Consider the following 19818-nt stretch of genomic DNA (forward strand, 5'->3'; position numbering starts at 1 on the left):
GTCTTGCTCAAATGACATCAAGTTCCTCACTGCAGCAGCACGGGAAGAAAATCAGGAGCAGAATCCGGTTTTTTAGGTTATTACGGACGCGGGTAGATGGCTGCATGCAAGGGACAAGGCATTAAACCCCGCCGCTCGGCGCCAGGGTTCTGCGGGCGCCTCGGCCGCGCCGCGCTGCCGCCTCCGGGCGCCGCCGCCGCCGGGCCGGGCCGCCCGCCCCGCAGCGGAGCCCCGCCGCCGCCCGCCCCCCGGCCGGGGACGCGCAGGGTGCTTCGGCGCGCCGGGGCTCCGCGCACCCGTCCTGGGGCTGCAGGCGGGGCGCACGCAGCCCCCCGCCGCCCGGGGCGGCCCGGCCGCGGCGGCCGCGCCTGCGGGGAGCCGGGCTGCTCGGGGGCTGACGCCAGCGGCGTAATTGAAGCTACAGGTGCCCCCCAGCAGTGCTGGAGGGAACCGGCCGGAATCGCCTGCGGTTACTGCTACTGGAGACGTGCGGGGACCCTTATAACCACCAATTGATCAGTCCTGGCAGTGTCCCTGGGGGCAGGCAGCACAGCCCGCCGCTGGAGCTCAGGCCGGGTGGGGAAGGGCAAGCACGGGTAGGTAGCTCGGGCCGCCGTTAGCCGGGGGAGGGAAGCAGGCAGGCGGGCAGGGTGGGTGCCCGCCCAACACCGGCACGCCGCCGCCGGCGGCTTTCGCCCCGGGCCAGGCCGAGGCGCTGAGGGCCCGGGGGCGTTTCCTGAGGTAAAAGTCCCGCGGCGGCAGCACCCGAGCCCTCGGGGGCGGGCGGTCGGGCTGGGGCTGGGCCCAGGCACCTGGATTCCTCCTCCTCCTCCTCCTCCTCCCGGCCGCGGCGGGGCGGCGGGCCGGGTCCTGCTGCCGCCCCTCGCCCGCCCCTCGCCCGCCCCTCGCGGGGGGGCCGCATGCGCAGGCGGGGCCGGCGCTGGAGCGGGAGCGGGGCCGGCGGACAGTGAGCATGGCCGCGGCGGGCAGGGTGCTGGTGTACGGGGGCAGGGGGGCGCTGGGCTCCCAGTGCGTGCGGTACTTCAAGTCCAGGAACTGGGTAAGCGGCGGGCCGGGGGGTGGCGAGGCGGGGAGCCCCGCTCCCCCGCCGAGGGGAGCCGCCCGGGGGAGCCGGCCGCCGGGAGAGCGCCCGAGGCGCGGGGCGGCGTGAGGCGTTTCGGAGAGCGGGCCGCTAACGCCGTTCCTCTCGCCGCGGCAGTGGGTGGCCAGCATCGACCTGGCGGAGAACGAGGAGGCGAGTGCCAGCGTGGTGGTGGGGGCGACCGACTCCTTCCCCGAGCAGGCCGAGCAGGTGGGTGAGCGGCGGGGAGCGGGGGCCGCCGCCCGGCGGGCTTGAGGCGGCCCTGGCCGGGCGAGGCTGCGGAAGCGGTGCCTCCGGCCTCTCGCCCTTCGTGTCCGCCTCCCCTCGCCCGTTGCCCGCTGCAGCGGCGGCAGCAGTGGGGAAGGCGGCTGTGGGGATGGCTCCGGTTTCAGGCAAGCGGCCGCCGCTGTGGGGAAGGAGCCCGGCCGGCGGCGGGCCTGCTGCGAACCCCAAGACCCTAGCTGCTGCTCGTCGCTTCGCTTTACTTTCCTGTAGTTTCCTTTTAACTGCGTGCATGCGTGAATATGCAGAAAGGGCTTTTTTGCAGGTTTAGCCCATACGGCAGCTTTGCATTAGTTTTCTCTTGGCGACTTGAAAAGTCGTGGACTGAAACAGATGGGTATAATGAAGATGGATTAGGGCATCGTTAAAATCTTAAAACACTTCTTTCTAATGTCCTAACTCTTAAATGTGTTGTGTGTAGGTAGATGGTATACTCAAAGCACGCAAACCCTAAGCCCCTATGGGATCCTTAAAGAATGCACTGGTTTCCACAAAGGTAAATATGGGAGAATCCATGCTAGCCTAGAAACTGGTTTGCTTTATTCTCAAGAGAGAGGATTTTTTTTTTTTAATTTTAACTTTTGAACCTATTTCTCTTATTGATAAACTGAATCACCAGTCCATATGTTTTCTTTATATCCAAACAACTCTTAAGGCTTTTAAAGAGTAGTATAGAATGTTTGCAACGTATTTTTCAATGCTGAGCCTTTGTGAAAACCCATGATTTTTTTTCTTTTGTTGAGAGGTACATTGTTTGCTTTTCACTTTAGCAGAGAAAATTCATAGCCAACAAGGTCATTGCCAACTGTGAAGTCTTATATTTGAAAAAGATACTGGGTATCTAAAAGTATACAAACTGAAATTTAGGGGCCAGACTTGAACTGATGGTTGCGGCGTAGGTAGAAGCAATAAGGCGGCTAATCTTTAGTTGTTCATTTCTTGCACTGTCATCAAAAGTGACACCAGTAGTCCTGGTCAGACCTGGCATTTCATTTCCCATATTAAACAGCACCATACCCAGAGAAGAACCTGTCAAAAAGTAAGTCACAAACAAACATTTTTGTTAATGATACAGGTAAAGGTCAGATCTTTCAGTCCTGCTCCAATTAGTTATTTCCAGTGACATCACGCACTGTATGGTCTGACTTTCATCTGCAGCTATCTTTCAACACAATTATTTTTTTTAGTTCATACATGTTAATTTTCTGCAGCTGTTTAAATTGCTGTGTGTTGTGTTACTCAGCTACGTAACTGGAAAAAAGTAAGTTTAAGGCAGTCTTGATATTTACTGCTTTACCTTATCAGTCCAGTGTTTTCAATATGTTTTTGTTCTATGTATTGAAGGTGACAACAGAGGTTGGAAAACTTCTTGGTGAAGAAAAGGTGGATGCAATCTTGTGTGTAGCAGGAGGATGGGCTGGAGGCAGCGCCAAAGCTAAATGTAAGCCTTTGGTACATGCATGCTGGTGAACACATGAATGAAATCTGAGAGGAATCCTTAAAAATCGTGGTAATAAAGATATTTGAGATCATAGAATCGTTAAAGTTGGAAAAGACCCTTAAGATCATCGAGTCCAACCGTTAACCTGGCACTGCCAAGTCCACCACTAAACCATGTCCTCGAGCACCACGTCTGCCCGTCTTTTAAATACCTCCAGGGATGGAGACTCAACCACTTCATCTTTCATCCTGCACAAAATAGCTGAGTCACAATGCTTCTTAGTTCTTCTCTGAATTTTTGCCGTCTGTTAAATTTGCACGGCACTTAGTATTCTCAGTAATGCTTTTTGATGCACCAACTTCTGTCAGAAAAATCTTGACGTGTTTTATGAAGGAGTTCAGTATTATAATTATGAACTAACGTTTGCTGAGGTTACCTGTGTCAGGCAAGTTACGTAAGACGGTGGCTGGGTAGAAACATCGATGCTGTTTCCTAATTCATTGCTTTATGCATAAAACCTCAGTTGCCTCCTGCAGTTCTCTGAGCCAGTACTGTGCAGTACAGTACTGGAAGGAGCTGTCTAATGACCTGAGATCATGCTACAGAAAAAAGCCTTCCGTTTTTTAAAAAAAAAAAAAAGCTTTTAAACATGTAATATTCAGAATGAAATTTTAGACTTTACCCACTAGTGTAGAGATACAAGGAAAAAAAAAGCCTTGTTTTCTGTCTGGAGTAAATCTGTTAAAATGTGTCCTTTTCTTCCCCCCCCCCCTTCCAGTTCGGACATCACAGGCAAAGATTTCTTTTTACAGAGAGACGATATGGAAAGGCATGGACACACCACAGTTGCATTATATTAGATTGTTTTTAGTGTGCACTGTATTGTAAATAAGGTAATTTATTGTAACCATAATTTATAGTGATGTTACTGGTAGGGTAGCAGGCTATCTTGGGATAGGTCATCAGCTTACGTCACAGAGTTACTTATGATTATTCCATATTGTGTTATGTAGATGGTTCTTTCTGAATAGTAAAGTCTTTGACATGGCTAGTTATTGTTTTTCTTCTTTTCCTGTGCAGATATTGATAATAAAAAACAATGATGAGAGTTCAGATTTTGCTTTCACTTTAATTTATTGGTGTATCTCCCCTGGTAGGCTGCCTTACCAGAGGTTTGCACCCCAGTATGTAGGGGCACTGGAGTGCACACTGAGTACAGCGTAGATGCGTGCATCTTCGGTATTCCGTACCAGCGTACTGCTGTCAGACAGTCAGATCGTTTCTTGGTTTATGAAGTAATCTGGTAATAAGAAATATTTTTTGTTCAGCTCCTTTATCTCTTGGAGTCTGCACACTAATGGAGCATAGCTCTTTTGCAGCCAGTGAGGAGGTTATGGGAAGAGACAGGTGGTGCTACTACAAGGTGAGATGAGGCTGATGCGAGAGTTTTGAGATCCTTGACGTAGATTGAAGCAACCCCTACAGGAGTTTCAAGAGCTTGGAAATCTTTGAACCATTAATGGAGAGCTAATGGAACTATCTTGTGGGGGGTTGGTTTGTTTTTGTTTGGTTGGTGTTTTTTTTGTTGTTGTTGTTGTGTTTTGGTTTTTTTTATTTTTTTTTATTTCTGGTCATGAGAAGGCAGATAATTGCCTAGAATATATGCTGTAGACCTGGGACTCAGATCGCAAAGAGAAGGGAGATACAAAAGACAAATTGGTATTTTACCCAATGTGAAAGTAGAAAATGGCAGAAAGCATGTTTTCATAGTCCTGTTGCATAGCGCTGTAGCACTCTTGTGTGACAGTAAGGAAATTAGAAGTCTTCTATGTTTTAGTTAATGTCACTAATTCTCTTCCTAATCAGCTTTATACAAAAACTGTGATCTGATGTGGAAGCAGAGTGTTTGGACATCCACTATTTCCAGCCACCTAGCCACAAAACATCTGAAAGAAGGCGGCCTCTTGACTTTGACAGGAGCTCAAGCGGCTTTATCTGGAACTCCAGGTAAAATGCAATGCATGGTGACTGCGGGGTCACCAGCAGTTATAGCTGTCTGTTAGTCTGTTCCTGTTTGTGAAACAACAGTTTCACTCCCCAGTTTCTTGACATCTAGTACAAATGGAAAATTGTTGCTAAAATACTTAAGGAAAATGTAATTTTACAGGTAGCAATACTGAATCTCTTGAAGCTGGAGTGCAAACAGATAGAATCAGTATTTAAATAATATTTGACATGCATTGGTGAAATGTACTTGACTAATACATGATACAGTAAAAAAAAAGTTCAGAAAATAATGAAGAATAGAAGCACACAGCAAGTTGTAAGTACAGTGCTTAAATAAAGTTAAATCTCCTATTTGTCTTCTCAAAGGCAGAGTCCTTAATTGCCCAATTTTTCTATGGTGATGACTCAGCTGATTCTGTTAAATGTGCTTGTCCTGTCCCTGTTCTGATTCCAGTCTACCTTTGCTTTGGACGTAGATAAGTTTGTTGACCTCTGGCTTTGCCCTCCACTAGCTATTTAATATGAACTTCATTGATTTTTTTTCATCTCGCTCCTCGCCATGTTGGTCTGCATGGAGGAAGAAATCTGGGAGCAATTTAAAATTAAACAAAAAAAAAAGGCACCACCACACAAGCCCGCAGGCAGGGAGAGGAAAGTTTTTGAGACAAATACTTTTATTTCCCAATCTTTTATTAGTGTGACTTCAACAGTATTTTGATGAGACATAGATACTAAAATTTTAAAGCATATAAAATTTATGAATATTCCTGAAAGCTGTGTCTAAAACAGTTCAGGAAAAATATGCTGTATTTTCTAGTTATTGATTTATTTTCTATGTTTACAGCTGCATCTGGCATAGTCTGAAGAAAAAAGGCTTATTTTATGAGAATAAGCAGATGAATAATTTACTGTGTACAGCTGACTGACCATACACAAATGAAAAAACATGCACTCTGGCAAACTTTCATGTTGTTTTTTGTTTGAGTGGTTTTGGGAGGTAGGGACTGCAACACAGGAATCAAAGTGATTTGCTTTTGTGTTTTGAACTAGCTGGTTTCAACGAGTCTGGGTTTTTCTGAAAAACACAGCAATGCTTTGGGCAAACACATGCAACTTATTAACATCAAGAAGAATTGGGAAAGAGTTGTTACTCAACTTTTGCAAATATGACTTGTTAGGCTTGTTACTACCAGCCGTTATGGAAGGAACCATCTCTCTCTTGTTCGCTGTTAGCGGGATTTTTCTTTTCCTGTGCGAAAATGTTGATTCACATAATGCAAACTGAAAAATACTGAGAATTATATAAACAGTTACAGAAGCAGTCTGGCAGCGATGGCTAAGAAATGTAGAAGCGTGAAAAGGTTTAAGAAGACTTGGAACGTTTGGTTTAGGTGAGACAAGAGGGTAATAGGCTAGAGATGCAAATATTTTTATTGTAACAATAAAATAGGTTTGCTACTGCTGCCCATGATTCCTTCTAATAAAAATGGATGTTATACATTATGTCTAATTGAATGTAATGGAAACACTTCTACAATCATAGAATCATAGAATCGTTAAGGTTGGAAGAGACCCTTAAGATCATCGAGTCCAACCGTTAACCTAACACTGCCAAGTCCATCTATACCATGTCCTCAAGCACCACATCTATCTGTTCTTTAAATGCCTCCAGGGATGGAGACTCAACCACTTCCCTGGGCAGCCTGTTCCAATGCTTGACCACCCTTTCGGTGAAGAAGTTTTTTCTAATATACAACCTAAACTTCCCCTGGCGCAGCTTGAGGCCGTTCCCTATCGTCCTATCACTTGTTACTAGGGAGAAGGGACCGACCCCCACCTTGCTACAAAATGCAAAATTACCTTAAACTTTGATACAAAATACTTCCTCAGGAATATTGGAGAAGGGTTGTGTATTTATATAGATGTGTAGAAAGGCATCCAGTTGTAGTAGACAAAATACATTTATTTTTTCTTATGTGCTTAATCTGTGTCTCGATTGCTTGGCAGATACATACCAGGAGACATCTCAGACCTATAGCACGCTGATTGTCCAGATCTGGTACCTGACCAGTGTGCCTTGTGTGCTCGTTCCTGTTGCTCTTATACTGCTAAATACTGCCTGCCTAGAAAGCGGTAGTGTTTAGAAAGAGGTTTACTATACTTGCAGGTTATCTAGTAATTTTCTACCATGAGAGGTTTTTTTTGTAGTTTTCTCCAAAGGGCCTGTCAGACTTGGGATGCTGATCAAGTGAACTGCAGTTCTGGAGAGAAGTGAGCTGTGTCTTTTTAGGTCCAAACCTGCAAATACCTTAGTCATATGATTAAAATTAATGGATGATTGCCTTATTAATGTCTGTGAGCATCTTCACACTTACCCTGTTAGATTTGTAAGGTTAGCCCATCCTTCAGGGTACGTTTGGGTACATTAACTAAACATACTTAACTCTGTAAGCTGCTTGTTTCTGTAGTGCTGAGTAAGCTGCGTTCTGTGATAGTTCCTGGCTGTCTAGTAAGAGCTTTCTGGTTTTTCTTTTTTCCTTTTTTCTTTTAATATGCGTGTTTTGATACGTCTTAAAAGTCTGATTCTGTTCTGGCTGTGGTAAGTGGTCTTAATATTCATCAAGCAATCTGAGTTTCTGTCATACTACTGATGATATTGAGAGCTGTTTTGATTGTGCTCTAACTTGCCTGTTTTTAATTGTTAGGAATGATTGGCTATGGCATGGCCAAAGGAGCAGTGCATCAGCTTTGTCAGAGTTTAGCTGGTGCCAGTAGTGGCTTGCCATCTGGTTCTGCTGCTGTTGCCATTTTACCGTAAGTGGTTGCATAGTTGCCTCTGCCTGTGTTGTTTTATTTAATTACTGCTGTAACCTAGAGTCACATGGATACGCTTGCGATGCCCTGTTCACAGCACAAAAACAGCTTCTCAGACCTCAGACTTAGTTTCACAGAGAAAGGAGGCATCTTGAATGTATGAACAAAACGATATGCCAGTCACCCCAAAAATGATTCAATTCTTATCTTTTCCGTTGCTTTGCAAAATGGTAGTGGATGTTAGGATTAAAATTTCATTCACTTTTAACCAGTTTAACTGTAGCCATGCATTAACAAGTGATTTTTTTGTTTGTTTGTTGTTTTTTCAGTATAGACAGCACTTTGAAGATGAGATCAGCTGTTCAGCACAGTTTTAGACTTAGCCGTGTGATAATAATAAAGCAAAGGATTACTTGACAAGTTTTGACTTGGTTAAAGATGCTGTTTCATAAAGTCCTGCAATTCTGTGTTGGATCAGTAAAATTAGGTCACTTTGAGGATCTGTGAAAAGAAAAAGCGTAGCTTGTATTTGCCTGTCACGGCTTTCTTTTTGATAAAGAAATCTAGTAAAAAGTGGATGGCCTAGTAGGTCTTCACTATGTCTAAATTTATCAATTCTGCTGCAAAAACTAAAAGTACTTTTCTTGCCAGGTCTGTATCTAGTTCAGGACCCAAAACAGAAGACTAAAGAGTTTTGTATAGGGATTTCATTGCCTGAATTCTCCCTGCTTTGTTTTCCTCATGTACGTACTCTTACGTGCATCTCTTCAGGTCAGAGAGCAACAGCATTAAAAGCGTTTGGCTAATTGACACCACCTTCTACAGAGCTTTACAGACAGGCAGACACCAAGGTCACTAGACTTGTGGGCATCCTGCACTCGCGTAGTTCTCATGCGAAACTCTGGTTTTGAGTGAATTTTTGAGAGTGATTATACCTTGGATTGTCAACAGCACCTCAGTGAGGGAGGTGTGAAAAGTTCACCCCTTAATGTTGTCGTATGTGGTGTAAATATGTATCATCAAAGTCAAAACTGCCTATGCTTGTGCACGTCATCTCTGCACGTGCAGCTGGCGTGAGGCTCTTTGAAAGCACGGAGGTAGTGCCGATGTGCTATGCTGTGCAGTACACGCGAACAAGCATGCTACTGCCATTCCCCGTTGCGTGAGAGAGACTGGGAGCGACCTGTGGGCTAAGGGACTGCCCTAACGGGCTGGGTGTCATCAGCGAGCCAGGAAGGTTGGCGCCTTTGATATACATTGAACCTGATGGCTATATGCTGTTAGCACATGCAGAGGATGCAAGGGAAATCCATACCACGGGGTATAAAAGTGAAGCATATGTTGCAGCAATTAATAGAAGCAGGTGGTGTTCATCAGAAGCATGATGTATAAATAAAATGCTTATCTTTTTAATCACAGGGTTACGTTAGATACACCAGCAAACAGGAAATCAATGCCTGATGCAGATTTCAGCTCCTGGACACCCTTAGAATTCATTGCTGAGTGAGTATCCGTGTGACAACTAAGCAATTCCTCACTGTCCCTCCTGCTGCTGCCTCTTATTGCATGTTCTTTCTAAATAGTTGGGTGGTTTATTTCCTGCATCATCCCCTCATTGTGTACGTTTCTAAATCACGTTGGGTTTATTGCGCAGGCTTCTTAACTGGGGAAAATTAGCCCAACTCCGTCAACTTCAGCACCTCTACACCAGTTATTCTGACAAGGGAGATAGCCTTAAGCAGTTGGAAGCCGGAGAATCTCATAAAGCCTGTAGACAAATTAAATTGCAGACAGCAGATGTGAGGAGACAGTAGTCTGGCTTAAAGGTAAAGTGCAGATGGGCATGTAAACTTCGGTGGGATTTTTTTTTTCTTTTACACACACTTTACTGCCCAGTCTGCGGTGTGTTAGTTCACTTCTCTCAGCTGGCAAAATTCCAGCTCTTCTTTAGGAAAATTTCATCAAGGTTTTTTTTGTTTCCCATCACCCTCAAAGGCTTGTCCTGAATGATGTTGCAAAATGCCAAAACTTCAATTCTAGCTTATGGCACAGCAGGCTGCGACAATCAGGCTTGCGGCTTCTCATGCCTCTCGGTTGGATGCTTCTGCGATGTGATGGGGAGTAGCAAAGATTCTGCGGGGTTGAGCTCTCAAAAGGAAGAAAATAAGGACGCAATAAAATAAAATAACTCTTGCCTCTTTGAGGAAGAACAAAGATGAATCTACATTCATACATTGTAAAGGGCTTACATGTTTTTAAAGTCTTCTAGAACTGACACTGAAATTGCATTTACTTATTGCTAATTGTTCAGAGAGTAGTTTAGTTCTGACATTAGATTTCCTTTTTTGTTGTGATTAGTTTTTTTTTTTAAAGTTTGACGTCGGAGTGGGAAATGTTTTTTGTTGCGAGAAGCCTATGCAGCTGTTTGATGTGGCTGTTTGAAGGGGCCCCATCCATTGAATTTAGTTGTCCTAAAAATGTTCAAAAAAAGATGTTTAATGTATTGTGCTCCAGAGACTGCTTGGCCAGATGCTGTGGTTTTACAAATTAATTTTTTTATTTTAACTTTTAAATATTTTTTCCTTATGGGAGCATTGGGTTGATTGATTTGTTTTGTTTCTTGGCTTTTAATTCCCTAAACTTTAAATCCAGCTTTGAAAACTGAAAATCTCACTGGCCATGGAAGAAAAACATCCAGTAGTGTTAAGTGTTGGTAACATCTGCATCTTGGGAAGGATGTAGGAAATCTTTTCCTACATGGCACTTGAATTTTGTGTCCTGGAAGCTGTTGTGTCAGATTGCAGGATGTTCCAACGTAGCAGTTGCTATGTCTGCAATATTGGAAGGGATGATGGACCTGAAAAATAGACTGCGCTTTCTGTATTATATTTTGAGGAAGGAGTTTGTATTACATTTTGATAAGGAGCGTTCTGGTGTGCTACCTAGAATAAGTGCGTCTTACTTGGCATTATTTTGGATGTCTTAAGGCTTTCTGTGCTTCTGCCGAGACTGCTTTCACAGTTAAATACGTGTTATAATGCCCTGTTGGCAGAGCAATGGGTTTAGCAACTCTATTTTAGCCATAAATCCGTGTTTCTGATATATACTACAAAGGCAATGTAAGTAGCCTTTCCTTCCCATTTTCACTTTTTTTTTTTTTTTAACTTGGGGAAAAAACTTGCCACCTGGGCTTGCCAGTTTGACATTTTAAGCTCCTGGCCTCTTCCTTCGAGATGTTCTGAAAATCCTGTGTGCGCGCTGTAAAGCCCTATGGATTTCTCTGGGCCTGTGTCCAGCTCTGAAGGTCTGAATCCGGTCATTGCCTTGCTGGTTTACAACATACATAGAAATCACTAGAGAGGGCAATAGGAAAAGAAGGGAAAGTAATAGGCTTTATTTTATGCTTCCTGTCAATATACCTGATAGTAGTATTTTTTCCTTCTCCTCACCCTGTTTTATTCATTTATTTTAAAACAGAACCTTTTTTGACTGGATAACAGGAAAGAATCGACCAAACTCAGGGAGTCTAATCCAGGTGGTAACTACAGGAGGGAAGACTGAACTGGTTGCAGCACATCTTTGATGTCAGTCGCTTAAGACGGTGGAACTTCAGCAAAGGAGAAGCTATGGCCCATCTGTCTGCCAGTACCGTCTGGATGGTCTTTTGTATCCAGTGATTGTAGTGATGTCATTAATGGAACCAGATTTCAAGTAATGTTTCTGTGCTGTCAGTTGTGAGCTATCAGCATTTGTTTACCAACAAGTATCAAGTATTTGTCTCTAAATGAAAGTTGCAGGCTTTAAAGCCTGTAGATGTCCTAATTCTGAGCATTGTATGTCAACTTACCTGTCTTCTCTGAAATGGGAATTGTGCTTCATTATGTCATGTAATCGCATATATAATGGTTGGAGATTTTTCTCAGTCAGTGTTTCTGGCAACTTATTAATCTTTCAGTAGTCTGTCTGTTTTTGTCTGTCTGAGAATGTAACCCTGCCCTCCATATTATGCTGGCTGTAATTCTAGGAAACGCTACAGCCATACACGATGCCCCAGTCTTGCAGCCTTCTTCCTGTGAGTGTTCCGCTCGAGTTAAGGGAACTGTGTAGGGATTACTCACTGGAGGAGGAGTTCCTAATTTGCCTTACCGTTGATAAGCTGCTATCAGGCCTACAGTTGTAGGATAAAACAGTCGTTCTGCCAAATGATTAGTATGTCTTCAGGTTAGTCGTGATGGTTCTTTACTTTTTGAAAAAGCAAAGTACTGTAAAGAGGTACTAGAAAAAGCACACACAGACTTTGATTTGAATATGGAACTCTTTGTGCTAAATAAATGTATATTGGTTTATGTACTGGGCTGTCTCTATCACTGTAATTGAAATATTTGGATACCATTTTCATCACTTTAACTGAACTTGCAGTTCAGTTATGGCAAAGGACTTCATTTTTTTTTTTTTACTTATTTCCTTTTGATCGTGCTGTGTAAAATACACCTCTGTGGTAGAGGTGCAGAAGAGCTACTTGCTGTGCCTAGAGGCAGGCCCTCAGCTGGAGCAAATGTTTTCTTTAATCCAGCTACATTATGTGGAAATACAGTTTGGTTGCAGAGTGAAAGTGTTGCCTGTTCTGAGCATGGGCTTCCATGGAATCAGTACTGTCAGGTTTTTTGGAACATCTGGAAAACAACCGCACATGCAAAGTTGTGTGTACCTTCTCTCTATGCGCTTTTTTTTTAATTCAGAGTTGTGTTGGGGAAGGATTTACTGCCATGAGTCAGGAAACCTTTCCCCTCTTCCCACTAGGAAAAGCTCACCTGTGCGCGTGTCACTTTTCGCATGGTCATATGGCTGCATGATCGCCTTTTTTGGCATGGCTGTCCCTCTACTCCGTCTGTTCTGCTGCAGGCAAAGGTGCAGAGGGGAGTTTTTACGTCCTGTCAAACCAGTCAAGAACTGTCAATTCATGAAGCTGCTTTTGATTTTAAAGGGAAGACTCTCAGCCATACTGTTGGAGCAGCAGTTTCTACAGGCTAAGAGTACAGGCAAAAACTGCAAGGCGCTGACAGGGAATGAAACACTAAGGTGTCACTCGATTATTCTGGAAAAGGGAAGAGCTATGGTACTCCAAGCTTACATGATTTGCAGGCTTCCCTTTGCCAAGCTAGCTGAATTTCCAAGTTGTGTTGTGTCTTTTTCCAAACATCTATTGGGGGCTCCCTGAAGCGCAGATCAAACTCTTGAATGGTGAAGGGAGCACAGCTGGGATTCCGGATGTGCACTTCTACAGCTGTGTAAGAGCCCAGGGCCAAGGACCTAGCAGGCTGTACGGCTCATGGATACTTCTACAGAACTTGCTCTGGCAGAAGATGATAACACAGCAAACGGGACTAAGATGAGCAGAGAATCTTCTATTTGCTAAGGGCTACAGGGGCTTTTCAGGCATCTTTTATGGACTATGTGCACATACATGGATCTTAATGTTGTTATTAATAACCTGGTGAAAAAGGCAAAGCGCGGGTCCTTGGTCACATGGAATTAAGTTGAAGGTTGTGACTAACCAACCCTGAGATGATACAGGAGGAAAGAGGGAAACCAGGTTTAAGTTTTGGTAGAGAACAAAAGGTGAGGTAAAGACAGTGAGGCGCGATCCACGCATTTCAGAAGCTAGATTCATTCCTTCTGCTTCACTAGAAAGACCTGATGGCCCTGGTAGGAAAACCTGAGGCAAATCCATGGTTCTGACCGAGATGCCTCAGGTACGCTCTGCCAGCATCAACTGGAGGCTGGGCCTCGGAAACAGGAGGTGCCTTCGCTGTGCGAAGGAGAGGGTGGCTGAGCTTGCGGAGACCTAACCTGGCTAGTTGTCCCCTCCACGTCACACCGCATGAGCGCGCCAGCGCAGGTCTAGAAGCAGAAGAGCTGGGTGAGGACAGTGCTGGACATGAAGCGGTGCGACCAGTCGCGCTCTGCTGCTGCGCGTGTGCAGCTCTAGCTCCAGCGCCCGTGCAACGCCTCACGGGGGCCTGCTGCGCACGTCCCGACTGCTGCGCTCCCCCGGCTAATCAAACAGAAGGCCACGGGGGTTGTGAGACAGAGTAGCTGTATGAACACATGAGATGGAAGAAATCCACATTGAATGGAGTGAGAACGTAGTAACAGGAACTGAGCTTTCCTACCTCTGCTTGTGCTTGAAGGGGGAAGAATGGTAGAAAACAGGAGCAATTTCTCTGTTCCATAAAAGGTGTCTACCCCAGCGTCCTTATTCAACTTGTACTGGTGCCTCCTGGATAAGAAGCGGTAATATAGCTATTGGAAAAAATAATATGTTGACTGTAGCAATGTAAGAGTGGTGAAACACGCGGACTGTGAAACAGTGAATAGCGTTAAAACATAATTTTGAATGGAGGGCCGCTGACTGGATTATTAACTTTTACCAGTTGCAGGTATGAGTGGAAAGAGATGCAAATGGCATTATTGAAGCTGGAGAGTGAGAACGAAGGTGTTGGCAAGCGTATGTCAAGCTTGCTGCTGGAGGTGAGAGATTCAACCTGGGAGTTCGATGGAAAAGAGACTTTGTGTGACCAGCTTCATCCTGTGCCTCTACAAACTTTATTCCAGGTAAGTAATTGTCTAGGAAAAAAAGGCCACCCTGACGCTGCAAACATCTGGGCTGCCTGGCTCCTTCAGCAGGCTGAGACGTCTGCTGGTGCTGAATGCGAAGGAGGGATGCGGTCTGTGGGACCCGCGGGGAGTTAATCCGTGTAAACACACCCACACAGACACAGCCGCGCGCACAACGGGAGGCTGGAGGGCTGTTGCGAGGCTTTGCACGGAATCACAGAATGGTTTGGGTTGGAAGGGACCTTTGAGGATCATCCAGTCCCACCCCCCTGCCACGGGCAGGGACAACTCGGTGCTTCTTACAGAAACGCAACAGCGCCTGATGAGCTTCCACTCCAGTGCTGTTGAGGGCCCCTGAACCGTTCAGCATATTTTACTGTTTATATGGCACCATCAAAAACAATGTAATACTGCAGAAGTAAGAAGTTTATCCTCCTTTAATTTTAGAAATGCAATATTTTTTCATTTCTTATTCATTAAGCAGCTGAATTTACCATTTTTTTTATTTAGGACTGTACAACTGGTGTCGTTAAAAAATCCACATGCATAGATCCAATTTAGTAAGGCATTTTTCTATACAGCCTTTTGAAGATGCTTACTACTGTTTACTACAGAAAGAGATCGGTGAGGTCTGGGGAGAAATAAAACTCAAATCGTGCCACGTAGATGAGTCCTGCTCTTTCGCTCTAACCCATTTGTGCTTAGCATTCTGTTTTTTACAGGAGCAGCAGCCTACCCCTTGTCCTTGGAAAAGGGATGTTTCCAGACCTGAGCCAATGTGTCTTTGAGAAGATGATGCAATTACATGGTATGTCCATACAGGCATAGGTGCGATTGCCCCAAACCGGGGCGGCTGTTACACATAGCATCAGCTACAAATGTGCAGAGCCAAAACCTGTCTTTGCCAGAATGCCATGGCGGCAGGGACGGGGCCATTTTGTATGAATATTTTTTTCTCCTACGGATTTAGAAAAAGTAAATTTTAATAAAGCACAAGCAACTATAAGAGACTTGTACAGAACAATATCAGTAGTATCATTACAAATCCAAAGACCTCCGAATACTGGGCAAGAAGCTGTTTCTGACATTTCAGGCTGTGGTGGGTTGACCCTGGCTGGACACCAGGTGCCCACCAAAGCCACTCTATCACTCCCCTCCTCAGCTGGACAGGGGAGAGAAAATGTAACGAAAGGCTCGTGGGTGGAGATAAGGACAGGGAGAGATCATTCACCAATTACTGCCACAGGCAAAACAGACTCGACTTGGGGAAATCAGTTTAATTTATTACCAATCAAATCTGAGTAAGGTAATGAGAAAACACCTTCCCCCCACCCCTCCCTTCTTCCTGGGCTTAACTTCACTCCTGATTTCTCTACCTTCTTCCCCCCAGCAGTGCAGGGGGACGGGGAATGGGGGTTGCGGTCAGTTCCTCACACGCTGTCTCTGGTGCTCCTTCCTCCTCAGGGGGAGGACTCCTCACACTCTGCCCCTGCTCCAGCGTGGGGTCTCTCCCACAGGAGACAGTTCTCCATGAACTTCTCCAACGTGAGTCCTTCCCATGGGCTGCAGTTCTTGCTGAACTGCTCCAGCGTGGGTCCCTTCTATAGGGTGCAGTCCTTCAGGAACAGACTGCTCCAGCGCGGGTCCCCCACGGGGTCACCAGTCCTGCCAGCAAACCTGCTCCAGCCTGGGCTCCTCTCTGCACGGGGCCACAGGTCCTGCTGGGAGCCTGCTCCAGCGCGGGCTTCCCGCAGGGTCACAGCCTCCTTTGGGCATCCACCTGCTCTGGCCTGGGGTCCTCCATGGGCTGCAGGTGGATCTCTGCTCCAGCGTTAACCTCCATGGGCTGCAGGGGGACAGCCTGCCTCACCATGGGCTTCACCAGGGGCTGCAGGGGAATCTCTGCTCCGGCGCCTGGAGCACCTCCTCTGCCTTCTTCTTCACTGACCTTGCTGTCTGCAGGGTTGTGCCTCTCACACACTCCTCTCTCCGGCTGCAATTGCTGTTGTGCAGGGTTTCCCCCCCACCCATCTTAAATACGTTATCCCAGAGGCACTACCACCGTCGCTGATGGGCTTGGCCATGGCCAGTGGTGGGTCCATCTTGGAGCCGGCTGGCATTGGCTCTGTCGGACACAGGGGAAGCTTCTGGCAGCTTCTCACAGAAGCCACCCCTGCAGCCCCCCCGCTACCAAATCCTTGCCACGCAAACCCAATACACAGGCGTAAGCGGGTGAGAATCTGAGCTGCTGTTCAGCCTGAGGCCACCATCCTGCAAAGCCTGGTCCGTGCATGGTCCTGTTGCTTTGCAGAACCTCTGGGTCATTGCAGGACTGAGTCTGAAATGTTTTCAGATTTCACTGTGAAGTGAAATTCACATATTTTAGCAATTAGTTTTTCAAAGTTATATTTTTATGGGAAAATTGGTTTTCTACCAATTAGCTAATAACAATTGCCACAAAATAAAGGTTTAAAATGATGCTCTGCACCCAAGGAAAACAGATGCACTGTAAATACAATAGAATGATTTCCAAATACAATGGTAGCTGAGTCATTCAGCAGTTGCAGTTCTACATTAACCCAAAATTGCACTTTGAAACCTTTTGTTGAAATAATTCATTATGCTAAACGAGCATGATTTTTTTTTTCTAGTTGAATGAAAACTACCACCACAACAAAAAGTAACATTTATTATCTCATTTCTTCTTCCGTGTATTGGCTCACTGGACGAAAACAGATGGGGACTGTAATAGCATGCGGAGATGCTTCAGACCAACCCTTGTAGTGTTGAACAAGGTGAGAAGTAGGCAGACATCTGAAAAGCATTGCAGAAGTCAACAGCAAATGTCACTTGAGATTTAGATCCCTGTCAGACACTGTCATTCTTGCACTTCCTGAAACACCATGTTCTAAAGGCTTTGCTTTATAAGCACGGCCAGTCTCAACACTGTCGGCGAGGTCTCTTTGGGGATATGATCACGGACTCCCACGGCTGAGTTGAGGCTGATCTTCAGGAATGCCAGTAGAGGGCAGAGGCTTCCAATACATTGGGGAGATTTCTCTACTGCTAGGAGTAGGTAACTATGTTCTTTTTGGCAGCGAGGATTTTATTTGTGCCACGGCCTCTACCAAGAGGCTGATTCTCCTTTCTTGCTTTACTGCCCACAATCCAAGCTTTCTGGCCTTTCCTACACAAAGCACATGCAGCCTATTACATATACCACTTCCAGAAACCGTTCCATCTGTTTCAAACAAAACAAAACAAAAAGCAACAACAAAACCCAACAAACAACAACTACACACACACACACACACACACACAGAAGAACAAAAAAAGAAGCCAAGGCTGTGAAGGGAATCCCACAGCAGGGTGTAGCATTACTGTTGACATGTTATCAGCAAGTGGATTGTCAAGCAATATTCTGTCACACAGCTTCAAGGGCTTGGACACAATACGAAGGGAAACGGATTATTTAACTTCTATACTGCACATAAGGATTATAACAATGATGTCCTAACCCAACCAAAATAACCAGCATCTCTTCAGACCGGACTGGTATTAACAAAGAGATGGAATTTGGAGATGTAAAAATTAACTACTATGGGGTTTTGAACGTGAATGTTTTAACTCCTTTGCCTGTGAAATGAAGGAATAGATAATATTAAAAAAAAGTGTTATTTAGGAGGGAACAAGAAGTAGCAAGCCACATGACTGTCATTTCTATATTTTAATATTCATTATCCAGTGCCTCCTGTAGATATGAACTGCACTACTAATCACAGTATTTTTCTTGTATGAACTTCCCCTTAAATACTGTTATTAAGTATGTATTAGGGCATTCTTACAAATGAAAAGTAGAGGAAAACCTTAAGATTGGAGCACCTGGTTTCTGTTCCTACTTCGTCTACTGGTCTGCTGGAAGACTTTGAATACATCTCTGCATCCATGCCTCATATCCCAAATATATGAGACCATTTTAAAGTGCTTTGAGATCTACTGATGAAAATGAGAACATACGAGTGAAATATAATTGTCTTTCTGTGAGTGCAATAATAGAAGCTCAAAAATACCTCTTTTGTCATCGATTTCATTGAAATTAATGTAAAATTGTGACCATAAACCAAAGTCAGACCACTTTGCTACCAGTCATATTCGGTGATTTGCAAAAGAAGTACTATGTCAAAGATTACCTCAGCCGGGTGATTTGGATGTCACTTACCTGTGTATCTGGTAGTAGGTAGTGGTAGTTTTCCTGCACAACAGGCATTAATTTTTTGTGATTATCACAGCTGGAATTTAAAAATGCAATGTTGTTTTTAATCTTGAATAAAGCAATTACTCTTTCTACCAATGTATCCTTACATCTTAGTGAGACAGGGCTGAGGAAATAACACAAATGGGCCCCATATTAGATTCTGGATCCACATGAGTTAGCGTGATGGTTAGCTTTCTTACTTAAGCCCATACACAAACATCACCTGGAAGAAAAGAGTCTCTTTGACCCCCAAGAAGGTATTTTTTCCAAATTATTAAGATCTTTCTCATATGCTCAGACTCACAGAATTTTCTCCATCCTCCATGTGAAGAATGACCAGACTCTTAAAATGCCAGCTGCTAGTTATCAAAATCAATGCATGCTATCCGGGACAGCAGGACAGAGCTATGCATTTCTAAAATAAGTGCGTTATGCATACAGTATTGAACTAATCAAACGAAGCAGTCCAAAATCCAGCAGGTGTTAATTACCTACTTTATCCACATTACCTGAAAAATAGCTTTAACTCGACTAATTTTTGTGAATAACAAGTTCTCCTCCTCCTTACACCCCCCCCAACTTCCTGTTTGCAAATTTAGGCCTTTCTTCAACCAAAGTGTTACCCTGCAAACCTTTACACCATCTGTATAGCTAGCATGTAGAGAAGGCACACTATTAGCAATATGAGGCTACACAGACGCGTAAAAACCTGTATCCTCCCCCCTCCCCAGTCTCAGCTTCCCTTATTTTCCCTGTGGATTACAGTCTCTCAGCCCAAATTTCCTCAGAGAGGTGTCAGGCAGCGTGGGAGGCTGAGGTGCTGTGTGCCTAATGGTTTTCAGCTCCACTTTGCCTACTGGTCTTCCTATTGCTCGGTTCCTTGGTGCCCCTGCCCCGGCGTGGGACGTCCTTGAGGGGCTGCGGCTGCTGCCGCGGCGAGGGGCGTCCGCGGTCCCCTCAGGGGTGCCCCTGCGGCCGCAGTCCCTCAGGGGCACCCCTCAGGCAGCAGCCCCCTCCATAAATGCACGTACCCCCTTTTGGCACGCAACAAACTTCCCGAGGGTGTCCCCAAGCTGCTACCGGCGCCTTTCTTAAATAAGTTTCAGCCAGGGCGCCCCGTGGTTCCCTGGCCTGCCGTGGTTTTGGTGCACAACAGGTTCAGCCCCACAGGTGTCTGAGCTGGGCAGAACCGGTTCTGACCGGCCCGGGGCAGTTCCTGGCTCCCTCCCTCACAGGGCGGCGGGCAGGCCCTGCGCCTCGCGGCTCCCTGCCGCCCGTTAGGAGGGCGAGCAGGGGAAA

The 19818-nt window shown here is 45.4% G+C and overlaps 1 protein-coding gene across 2 annotated transcripts; it reads left to right on the forward strand.

Moving 5' to 3' along the window:
* The first annotated feature begins 961 nt into the window (after nucleotides 1-961).
* Nucleotides 962-14196, forward strand: QDPR (quinoid dihydropteridine reductase). Of its 2 annotated transcripts, XR_014228514.1 has the most exons (8): nucleotides 962-1060; nucleotides 1220-1312; nucleotides 2729-2825; nucleotides 4692-4832; nucleotides 7538-7646; nucleotides 9066-9149; nucleotides 11124-11357; nucleotides 14081-14196. XR_014228514.1 is itself a non-coding variant. In XM_082315244.1 (7 exons), exons 1-7 carry the CDS (start codon nucleotides 974-976, stop codon nucleotides 11227-11229), a joined length of 717 nt encoding a protein of 238 aa, XP_082171370.1. In that variant the 5' UTR covers nucleotides 962-973; the 3' UTR covers nucleotides 11230-11860. The 2 variants fall into 2 exon arrangements, 1 of the variants encoding a protein (XP_082171370.1); XM_082315244.1 differs by lacking the exon at nucleotides 14081-14196 and having other exon boundaries at nucleotides 11124-11860.
* Nucleotides 14197-19818: the final 5622 nt, after the last annotated feature.

The sequence above is a fragment of the Platalea leucorodia genome (assembly GCF_965183815.1).
Source record: "Platalea leucorodia genome assembly, chromosome: 6".
NCBI classification, from domain to species: Eukaryota; Metazoa; Chordata; class Aves; order Pelecaniformes; family Threskiornithidae; genus Platalea; species Platalea leucorodia.